General features: G+C 42.3%; 1 protein-coding gene across 1 annotated transcript in view; it reads right to left on the bottom strand.

Moving 5' to 3' along the window:
* The window catches only part of loxl4 (lysyl oxidase-like 4), a 23512-nt gene extending 12322 nt beyond the window's left edge, over nt 1–11190 (bottom strand). Inside the window, exons 1-7 of the mRNA XM_031878157.1 lie at nt 11152–11190; nt 9666–9998; nt 8421–8719; nt 8123–8337; nt 1237–1275; nt 584–797; nt 311–488 (exon numbers count right to left, since the gene is read on the bottom strand). Coding sequence (XP_031734017.1) covers nt 311–488; nt 584–797; nt 1237–1275; nt 8123–8337; nt 8421–8719; nt 9666–9978 — 1258 coding nt within the window. The 5' untranslated portion in view covers nt 9979–9998; nt 11152–11190. The remainder of the gene's footprint in view (nt 1–310; nt 489–583; nt 798–1236; nt 1276–8122; nt 8338–8420; nt 8720–9665; nt 9999–11151) is intronic.
* Nucleotides 11191–12185: the final 995 nt, after the last annotated feature.

Genomic DNA, 12185 nt, shown 5'->3' on the forward strand with positions numbered 1-12185 from the left:
ACACACACACACACACACACACACACACACACACACACACACACACAGACAGACAGACAGACAGACAGACACACACACATGCCCATGCATTATCTGATGAGTGAGGGCAGACGGGTGCGGCGTCTTAGATAAGCAAAAGACTGAAAAAAACCTCCCTGTCTTCTCTGGAATGCCGTGACGCGTGATAAACACATTCAAACATCCAAATTGCAGACTCAAAACACCTAGATTAAATGTGGAATTTTCCAGAATTTCCAGTCCGTTTCATGGGAAAGCCTTTGCTCTCAGCAACAGTGGTTCTCTTTCTCACCTTGACCCATAAAGGCCCCTTGCAGGGCATCCTTTGCACTACCAAAGCCGAGTTCTCTGCACACCACACTGGCTGCAGGTCTTTCCCACATGTGGTCCACAATGGTCCCCCACTTTCCGTCCCGGAGCACCTCAACGCGACCCTCGCCCAGCCTGGGGCCAGCCTTCAGACGCACGGGCTGTACAGGGCAGCAAAGGGAATATATCTTATCGTTATGTGAAGTTCATGAACACTGTGTATGATTGTGCCAGTGTAGTACTGTATTAATCTTACCACAGCTGGGTAGGGGGCCTGGGGTCTTCCTGAGGAGATGCGAGCAAACTGAGGTCCTGGCACACACTTCACCACTGCATGTCTCCCGTTCTTACAAGGACTGGGACTACGGGGGATGGACAGCTGAGCAAGACACTCTGACAGGCTGTTCTCAGTACCCAGACAGTGAACCTTTTCTACCCAGAATCCCTTCTTCTTTGACATGATGCTCAATCTAGAAAGAAGAGAAAGTTTGTGGTCATATAGTCTTTATTAATGCTCAATAACATTTAATGTCCGTGAATTAGCAACACTCAAAGTTAAAGTTCAGAGAAAAACATCCTAAATAATTGTTAATTAGGAGTTTAACATTCAAAGACCACTAAAGGCTAATCTGCTTCTTCAGAACTGGGTGGGTTTGGTTTGATCAGATTTGATTGACCGTGCTGGCAACATGACAACAACCAAAACATTAATCACATCTGAATTCAACTCTGATTAGTGCACAAATGTTGTGTTCATGTAGGACCTCATCACTCATTGTTTTTCAGCACTCACAGGTTTTCGGGGGCTTTAAATGAAGTTTGACTTGTTAGGTCTGACAGTATCTCACAGAGCTATAAAATGAGTGATGTCAAATATAGCTTAGAAACATGAGGTTGTCTTTTTATTACCTTGTTGAAGGATCTGCAACCTTGGTATCCCATATTTTCCTGTAAAGGAACCAAAGAACAGATGTTAGTTCTGTATATTTGCTGAGGTTACAAACACACATACACACATATCACCCTGTGAGGTGACCTGGGTCACTCATTTCTTGTTCAAAGTGGAAGTGACTGTAGGATATATACTGTAGCATCTGCTGTTTGTTTTATATGTAACCTGGCCACACAGGAGGGATTTCTGCCACGGCGAGTAGCGGCACAAACACATACACACCAACTTGCTTATTACTAGAGGAGTGTTCTTACTGGGGCACTTTGTGATGACTTAAAATAGTTACAGCTCAGACACAGGCCTTATCAAAAGGATGAATCATACAGCTCCATATATAGCTATGCGTGCAGCTTTGTGGTGAGTGTAAAGTTAGATATATTGATGAAGATGACTGGTAGTTCAAGGAAGAATGCAATGTTCTTGTTCTCATTCAGCAACTTCACTTCCTGTCTCCCTTTCTTGCTTTATAGGTTGAGTAGCATATATTTCCATCTGGAATGTGGGCTGCTTGCTATTTACTGTGTTGTTATGTTGAGAGTAAGTGGCCGGTGTATCATATGTTCCAAAGGTAACAGTACTTCCTGTCACCAACATACGGGTACGTGTTGAACAGGAACGTGCTGTTGGGTAAGTTTTATCTAAATTACATTAAATAAAATGAACTTGCCTTTTAAACTAACATAGACCCTTTGAATATAAGACTTCAGCATTCCATGTTGCAATATCACAGAGCTTTGCACTAACTACAGGATGTAAGAGCTAAAAAAGGATTTACAAAAAAAATTAAAAAGATATTTTGAACTATGACGCTAACCTCCAAAGGCACACGCAGTCCAAAAAATCTTGACATTCAACATCAGTGATGTATAACATTTCTGGGAAAACAAACAGGGTTTGACCAAGCACGATATACAAACAAAGAGTCTGGCAGCACGTTGCACGTCCGAGAAATGCCAGAACCAAATAGAGATTTATGCACCAAGTGCGCTGGCAGACTCGGTAGAGTGGTGGAGAGGAAAGCCTTCTGTTCTCTTGGCAGACACGCAGAGCAGACATGCCACACAGACCATGCCAGTACATCCTCAAACCACTGCAAAGTGCAAGCACCATCACAGACATTCACATCAATTACACCAAAACACCACACACGAGACACACATGCTACGGCCTGCCGGATATTTTAAAGGGGCCGTTATCGGCCCAGTATTAGTACATCACAGATATACCAATGAAATAAAACTGTAGCTTCATAATGCATTAGGTACTTTAGAGACTAACATTTAGGACTGTCTTCGACCAAAGAAATTCTGTCGACTAACACTCGTACGTTTTTGTCGACTGATCGTCACTTGACTAAACCGACAGATCTGTCCGTGGAGCAATTCGGGGTTCAGTGTCTTGCAAATAATCAGTTGACAACCCTCTCTACCCTCCTGAGCCACAGTCGCCATTTTGTCCAACCATTGCCCAGAATATCTAGCCTATAATGTTCACTGGGCTCCAAGTACGTACAACTGGCGTTCATTCAAATGAGCTGGTGAGGTGGAGTTTCCATTAAAATATCTTGTACAGCGAAGCAGGCACATATTTTCAATCTCTGTAGAGATGTATATCAGCATGGCACCACAGGTGTGGGAGGCTTAGATGGTTTTCATTTTTTGTGGTTCATTGACACAGTAAAAAAAAAAAAACCTCATTAAAAATACTCCCATGCTGATTTTAGTGGCATTCCCCTTTAAGAAAACAAACACGTCTAAGGATATTTGTATGAAAGTACAGGTAGATAAATATTTGATTTTCTGACACGAACTCTAGACATTCCCGTAAAGCTAAAGCCAAACAAGAATGTAAAACAAACTGAGGATGTTGGAATCAAGAGCAGCATTGTCTTCCACATGATGTTAGGTGGTTGTGTGAAGTCATGGACTGCTGACTGAAAACTTTCCAAAAATCACACAACAACCTGTTTCCTGACGCTGTAGTCAATGAGCCAGAAGAGACCTCTCATCAAAGATATGAACATTTTGTCAGGAAAAATACTTTAAAATGTGCGTACTTTCATGTCAGCAATCATTTAGCAAATAAGAGATGTTTTGCAAAGCACACGTGCTAGTTTTGAACAACACCATTCAAATGGACTTCAGGTCATTTTCCAGGCCCATTTTGGGCACAAATGCTGATTAAATTATGAACATCTGTAAATAAAATCTCAATGTTTGACTTGATGAAGCAGAAAAATACCCTAATTTTAAGTCACACGCAGGGGTCTAAATAAAGCCGTATGTGGGGTCACGAGACCTGCTGACACGTATAGAATTTAACACTCATTCTTTACAGTGTCTTGAATTTCACTTGTAAAATATCTTAAATGTGTCTACCATGTGGCTCTGCAGTAACATGCCGGATAGACAGTGAGGAGCATGCACACACACACAGTTTCCCATGAGGCAAACATGTCTGTGACTTGTTTGTGACCTCACCACAGACCAATCAGCTAACCATGTTCCCTCTTCAGAAACCAACAGCACTACTACAAGCTATAAATGATACCTTCAGCCTTCAGGTCTTTCATTTGACTGAAGCACTGTTTGCTGTTTAAAACTTCTTTCAAGACAAAACAATGCTTAAATGTCACCTTTTGAATATATAAAATCAAATAATTAAAAAGGATGTCTTTCTCTTAGTTATAAACTAGTTCTATATAAATACATGTAACTGGAACAGGTATTAGCACAGTATGACAGCATTTCTCTACATGCTGTGTACTGACAGCCTCTTTTCACCTCCATAGCATTCATCAGCCTTGTTTAAGAACGCAAACAGTGTTTCCAGCACTTGTTGTGGAGCCAAGAGACAGAGGCTAATGATAGGGAGTCCCACCCGCCTGTTAAAGACAAGCGTTACACCACTGTCAGGGTTGCAGCACCCTCACACTGCTCACTGGCTTTGTTTCTATAGGTCTTCTGGTTTTAATGTAAAAGATGAAATCAGATAAAATCTATTTTTTATTTAAAAATGCTTAAAAAACAATGCTATAAAAATCCGGGTGCAAATCAGATTTAAATTTAATTTGATGTTTTCCTTTTAAAAACCTTGCTAGTTATAGCTGAGAAAATTGTCATTAACTACAAACGTTGACCCTTTTATACACTATGCTAGGAGTACCAATAATGCTACAATATGTGACCATTATACCTTGGTTTACAGGATCCTCAGCTCATTAGGTATTAAAACGCCTGGAAATGTATTTTGCAGTACACATCAAGGCGTTATCTTAACAGTGGAGCTAACGCTCAGCTAAAGAAACATGAAAAGAGAGCCAAGATAAAACAGAGCATACTGTTGCCAATAAGAAATATTTTAGAAGATTTGCTTTTGCCTACTTGAAGTATATTTGAGGCAGATCTCTAAATATTCCCATGCAGACCAGAGTGAGCTGAGAACTACGTATGCTTCAACCCAGTTTTCAAAGCCGGTTTTCGGTCTCTTCCAGATCACAAAAATAGCCACCGGCGTGCGTACTGAAATTAAAAGATGGTGAAATAAATTAGAGAGAAGGTCATTGAGGAAGATCACACAGACATCAGACAACAAAGCCAGACTCGGTCGCTCAAAATGTCACACACAAGCCTGAAAATGATACCCTCATCATAAGAAAATTTCAGCTGAAACATAATTTAAAAATAAAATGCCGGTTAAGTCCCCAAATCACTACGGTGACAGAGGAAGACAGACAGCTGCTGACACAGCGGGCCGCGCTGTAATTGGACATATTTCACACGAGCAAGCGAAAATCTGGCTCGTCTGACTGCTGCTCCTGTGCTTTCTCTCCATCTCCTCTTTCTCTTGGTACTCTCTTCCTCCTCCTTCGCCAGCTATGTCTTACTCTCTCTCTCTCTCTCTCTCTCTCACACACAGCTATAATTGAGGGTGTATTTTTTTTTCACTCTCAGCAGAAACCCAGGAGAGCCTGTTCCTGACCAACCTGTAATTACATCATCTTCAGAGTCTCATCCAAGAGACACAGGGAGGCGAGAGACATGGCATGGTCCGGGATTTCTAAGAATGGACTGAGAGACTTGGAGTAAGGTGGAGAAACATGGGGGAGTGTCACTGGCTAAATTTGGTCAAACCATGCAATACAATCCTAAGCTTTTCTGGCAACTGTTTATATGTATATATATATATATATATATATATATATATATATATATATATATATGTGTTACATGAAAACTGAACATCATATTGTCTCGCACCCAATTGTTTCTCCTTAACTCTGCTCACATTTTGTACAGTCATTATAATAACAGTGGCAATTTCAGTCGGAGGGCAATCCTTACAATTACCCATAAGTAAAGGCTAGAACAGCTTTACCTGTATTTCAAGTATTCTTCTGGTTGTAACTGTAAGTTGTATATAAACATCCCTGGTAAAATAACAAAGATAAGGTTTCATCCTGAAAACTCACTACTTTAAGATAACTTGATACCAGGATATTACTAAAATAACTTCTCACTGGCCGCTAAGACGTTGAGGCATGTGTACACCTCGAACCAGTTTGAAGTCAAAAACACGTATTGAGAGACAAGTATGCATCTGTGGAGATGGAAAACAGGTACAGATTTGGAAACAAACACATCATCGTGGTTCAAACCAGCATAGCGCCTGAGGCTATACAGCAAAACACCAGGTCATACCCAGGACAGGCAGACCGAGATGTATCAAGTCACAACCGCTTCCATGCCAGAGCCTTATAATTTACACGCACAATAAGAAAAATCCTTGTAATGGCATCAGTGTACATTTAGAAGCAGATATGTTGGATTAGCACTTTGTTGTGGCTTCGGTTAGAGACTGAAAGAGCCCATGGAATGCTATTGTTTACGTTTTTTCCTCCCTTGACCTTAGGAGGAGATTTAAAAACAAAACTGAGCAGATTCCCTGCAGGCTTCAGTCCAAGTCCTTCAAGCTACAGCAGCCCTGTCCTCCTCTGTCATATCTCCCTTCTTGGTGGGCAGCCAAATCTCTTATGTGACATCCATACAAATCCACCCATCTAATTCCTCACTCAACTATTACTCGCAATTCGTATCTCCCACTGTTTGCATTAGGTGGTGAATCTGTACTGCGATAGAAAATCGAAGAGAGGCATAAAAAGCATCACACCTGCAATGCGGGAAAGCTGTGCTCTAATAAATGATCCTGTACAGAGTCAGGCCAGGCTGTTTGACCACAGCTCATCCTGAGGATCTTTTATTACTGAAGATATGATTCCTGAGGATGCCCTCTTCCAACAATAGACTCCAGTTATAGCGTCGCTGTGTTCCCAATAACAGAGTTCAACGCAGACGGCTTAATTCAAGGGCAATGCAGAAATCCTTTCAGTGAGTGAGTTCCAATAGGGATGTTTGTAAAGTCAGTAAAAAAGTTGGAAAAGTCTATAAAACAAATTAGTTACCCCCTCAACAGCTACAGCTTTCTAGTACAAATAGGAATCTAGCACCTACAGAACAGAGCAGATGTTGCGGTCTGTCGCCAGTTGAGTCAGAATAACCCCGGCCAAGAGAGGGAAGGAATAGCTTAACTGTGAATCACCGAGCCGGCGGCGCTCCAGGAACCAGATCCAACTGGGTTCCCCTTCCACCGAGAGCGGTCAGACACTATTCATTCTTATAATAGCAATGGAGTAACTGTGGAGTAATTCTCTGCTAATGTGTGGTCCTCCTGTGGTAGAAGACCAGAACCGTACCAAAATCCACTGTCAGTGGGTTTTTTTCAGCAGGAAGAGAGGAAGTATAGAAGGAGACACCTAAATACAATGCATTTAAGTACATGTCTCGTTGGAGAAGTGTTTCCATGAGAGAATGCACTGATCCATGCTGAGGCTGGGAATTAGGACCTCAACACTTTAAAGAAGGAATGGGTTGACATTTTGGGACAATCACACTCTTGTCAAGAAATAGAAAAGATTGATAGCACTCTCACATCTTTCAAAGACAGGAGGAAGGAGGAAACCGCTATCTTGGCTCTGTCCAAAGGTTTAATAACAAGCAAATGAGTGTATTTTCCAAAATGTCAAACTATTCCTTTCAGTGGCAACCGACGTGTCTGTAGCACTGAGTATCAAAATGTGCCAAAAGTCCCAAAATCATTGTTGTTTAATTATCCTTGAATAAGCTTGGTTTTGAATTATAATTTTCGTAAATTTAAGAGTGTGCTTTATTTAGGAAAGTTCTCCTTTGGTTGCTTTATCTTAAGGCCAAATTGAACACTGATGAATTGAGAACTGAGAAACTGAGCAGTTGTGTTGTTAAATACACATTGAGCAAATGTCCATGTTCCCTGAAGTAACGTATTGAAAGAAGTATTGTTTTGGAATTGGTACCAAGACTTAAGTATTATATTGGCAACACTATAAAAATATAAAGATTTCAATGACATCCAGCCCTAGTACATAGATACAACCCATGAAGATAGCATCAGAGGGAGAGTGAGAGAGGCAATGAGGTGAGCAGAGGTGATTTGCCTCGAGAGAGGTGTAGAAAAAGGGCAGTAGAGAGGGGACAGGGATTCCTTTATCATCCTCCTGAGGCTGAGGAAGGCAGGTGGGAGTAAAAGGGGACACAGGGCAGAAGTGGCTGGGGGAGGAAGATAAGCCCAACAAAAGGCTTTTACTCAAAGTGGCTCTAAATGGAATGCCGCATTGTTTTTTTATTCTTCAGGATGAGTTTTTGTCCACTTAACAATGGGATGAATGACAAGCATGTTGCCCTTCTGAACTACAGTCAATGGTGTAGTGTGATCTAATAACCTGAGTTCATACATGAAAATTGTACTCACTTGTATGTTTTCAAATTGTGCTGAGTAGCCTCTGGAAAGCCAAGCATCCCACACACAACTCGGCTGCTGTTGAGACTCCAACCCAGGTCACAGACCTGCCTCCATCTCCCAGCATGCTTCACTTCCACCGCACCCTCTGTGATTATGCTCTTCTTCTTGGTAGCCATGAGGATGGGACGCAGACGGACTTCCTCGATTTGCACCTTACTGTGACCCTTTGGAAAGATACACATCACATCCATTGTTACATGCCTTTCTGAGAATAGCATCGTAATGTATTAGAATTAAACTGCTGTACCTGGTGGTGTCTTTGGAACCTAGGGATCTCCTGCTGATGTCCGTTTCCATTGTAGGCATATCCTGGACGCGTGCGGGTGGCCACAAGACCCTGCCACTGAGGTGCAGGGCTGCCATTGGGCCTGGCAGCAGCGGGGGTGTGGCCTATACTGGCTGTCTGGTCCAGCCTGCGCTCCGGGTTGCACACCACCCCCAAGTCTTCAGAGTGTTTACAGTCATTCACGCCCCAACCGTTGTGTTTGCAGTCCTTCAAGGACATCTCTGAGCCGTCACAGCGTACATTATCCATCCATATGGGGCCTTGTGAGAGGATAAACAATTATTACTTTATTCAGTGTGACTTTCATTGATTGTTCAATAGACAGACTGGGCATTGCATCTACACAAGGGCCCGAATCAGTTCCTAAACATCTAACACTTGACTTTTACTGGCACGCTGATTTAAGGTTGCACCTTAGCGGCGTGTTTAGCAGTAGATACACAGTATTTTACAAGGCAGGGTGCTGTAGATCCTGCTCCTTGAATCCACTCAACCTTCTCTTTAATTTGGATTTAAAAGCAGCAGTAAAGAATGTCTATAAACCACAGCAAGTGTTGCACAACTCTGGCAAGCGAATGCTGTCATTATTCTGAAACAAATGCCCCTTTTGGCCCATATATTTGCTCTGCCAGCCTGCCAGGCAACCTTAACGAGATGTAGACTCCAATCCCACAACAAGTTATCTTGTCACTTTATGATGTTGGTTATTTTGGATGGCTTAATTTGTGGTCTTTTCATGAAGCCTTACATTTAGTGTGCTGTGGGGGAAACACACTGTAGCATTGAAGTTTTGCAGGAGACAGGTCTAATATGGAAGCCTGCCATTGAGTCTTAGACATCTTAAGTCTAATAAATGACAATGATAATCCAACAGGCCTTTTTCAGAGCAGACATTTGGACTCGTGGTGGCAGGAAAAGCACAGGTGTAATTCATACCATTAATGATGGCTCTGTTGTGATCAAGTTTGTCAGTAAGCATTGCCACTGATCCAGCATGCACAATGCAGAGCTTTGAAATGGACTGCAGCCCTACAAACATCATTAATTACACATGTGATTTCCCTGCTCATGGCCTATCATAGCTTGTTTTACACTCACAAGATCGGTGTGGCTTTGGCCATCTGGAAAATGATGACATCTGACCTTACTTCAGTAAAATGTCTCCCTACTGGCTTCATTGTCATTTGGTACAGGAAGTGCTCTCACCTGCTCCCTCTCCGTACTTGGCGCTGTGTGCCCACGTTACACCGCTGCGGAAACCCAGCTCTCGGCACACCACGTTGGCCAACTTGATGTCCACCTCATCGTCGCAGACGGTCCCCCAGGTGTTGTTGTGCAGCACCTCCAAGCGCCCTTCGTGCGGTTCTCGCGCATAGTTGCCCGCCAAACGCACCTTGGCGGCGGGTGCACGAGCCGCCCTGCGCTGAGAGGACGTGGTCCGCCGGGGTTCAGCACCAGCGGGACAGGAGAGGGACAGCAGCAGGAGCGGGAGGAAGCTCAAGCAGAGGGTGCGGGTCATCGTGGCTGAGAGGAGGGGGTCTGCGGGTAGGAATTGACACACTGCATGATTCAATTTATTTTTCCTCCGTTGAATTAATGTTGCAAGTTATTCTACTCATTTGTGTGAAATTGACCAGTGGAGTCATTTAACTTGCTTGTCAATTAATAAGCAGTCCGTTTAAAGTTACAGGCTAATTTTCTCTGTAATAAGAAACGTCTCTCACCACTTTGAGATATATCTCCTGGAACTTACACTACCGAGCATAAAGACTGAGTAATTTCCTTCAGGTTAAACAGCCAGCCAGAAGGGATCCTGCCAGGCCTGGCTGTTAACTGGACTAATGGTGACATCCTCTGGACAAAATAGTTCAGGTAGTTTATTCAATGGCAGAATACAGCCAGCTTATCTTTTCACTGTCGGAGAGATGAGTTGTTCTGTAGTCCCACATTTGATTTAACTCACTAGTGCAGCACCAATTTTGTGATGCAATGCCAGCCAAAACGCGTAAAACGAAAAGGCTTACTTTTCACTCATGTCAAACACAGGCATATAATTACAGATACACCAACGCACTTTTGTATTGCAATTCACGTGAATAAACATCCCCTGAGGCTTACTAACCAGACAGAACCCGAGGCAGGTTTTAACTAGAGGTTAACAAGTGTCACAGCCAAAGGAAAACACAGTGGTGGAGACAGACTGAAACATTAAATCACTGCATGCCACAGAACAGCACGGAGCACAAAATACACAAAATCTGTTTGTTTACTGTGACGATAAAATTATAAAGGAACAAACCAGCAACGAACAAACAAACAGACTTTGCAGACTGGTCTCAGTAAATCATATTTAACAGCAGCTTATATTGTATGAATCCTTCTACTGTATGTCTTTTCTTACTGCTTAATTCAATGTAAGAACAAAATTGTACACAACAAATAATTCCTCTAAAAGTTTGAACTGTGGCAGTATTATAGTTAGCTGATTTTTTAACAGCAATCTCGCTAAAGTACAGAATCCAGAAAGGAAAAGGAGCATCTCAACTGTTACACCTGTTACACTTCAGATGCACATTTATTAAAAAACGAAACAATAAATGGAAAATAACTTATAAATCAAGTGAAAATAAAATAATATTCTTTACCAGGAAAAAATGTAGATGTAGAAGGTAGAAGGTGAAAGTTCACTCACCTGGCAGGCAGCAAATGTTTGCAGTGGTGGACGTCACTAGCTAGGGGAGAGTGACTGAGTGAAGGAGTGTGTCGACTAAATGCTCTCCCTAGTCAATCCTCCCTTCTGCCCTCCTTCTCCCTATATCCCTCCCTCCCGCATGTGCTCTCTTTCCCTCTATATCTTTCTCCCATATAGAAGTGTTGACGTACAGTAATTCAAGTGCTAAAATGTAAAGCTAGTTTATTAGATTGTAACCCAAGTGTCTGCACAATGTTCAATTGTTACACGTTTCCTATGAAATCAAAAGTATTGTGTTTCCTCCACTGATGGAGGATTTGTCATTTGAACTTATACTTTGCTGACATTTGTATAATTCTGGGTGAATACTTTTAAGCACCGCTGTATGAGCTCAGCCGCTCCTCACAGATAAATGAATATGACGGTGAATGTTTGAGAAATGAGTCTCCAGCAACCACAAGACTCATCAGTTTCAGGATGGGGTGTTTAGCACCTCAGCAGAAATCGATTTCATACATTATAAAACTCATTTCATAATCAAATGGTGTGTTTTTCTGGCCTCTCTACGCCTCCCTTCTCCGATATGATGCTTTATGCAACTGCACTCGCAGAGCGTTACAAAACCTTAGGGTGAACGTGTGTAAATCTACCCAACAGGAAGGACTCTGGTTCCAGAATAGTTTCAAACATCAAGCTCCAAGTGTCTTAAAGAAGCTCCCTATACCACAGGGTAGATATTTCCTTGTTCAGATGGCCGCAAACCACCAACTCTAAAATAGGCCCAGCCTCACCGTAGCCATGGTGCACGTGACTGATGAGAATATGCCAAACACCACCCCTGCCCGGGAGTATGTTACCATAGTCTAACCTATCATCATGGTACAGAAAGCATAAAGATTTGAGTCACCAGTGTAGATCCAGATAAAAAATGAGGAAAAAAGTCCTGTTTATGTCTTTCTAACCGAGATCACTTCAGAACATTCCTCCAGATGTGTTCTGAGGCCTTTTCGACGGGTTTGAATCTTGTTTATTTA

The sequence above is a fragment of the Anarrhichthys ocellatus genome, unplaced genomic scaffold (genome assembly GCF_004355925.1).
Source record: "Anarrhichthys ocellatus isolate YVR2014 unplaced genomic scaffold, GSC_Weel_1.0 scaffold3, whole genome shotgun sequence".
NCBI lineage: Eukaryota > Metazoa > Chordata > Actinopteri > Perciformes > Anarhichadidae > Anarrhichthys > Anarrhichthys ocellatus.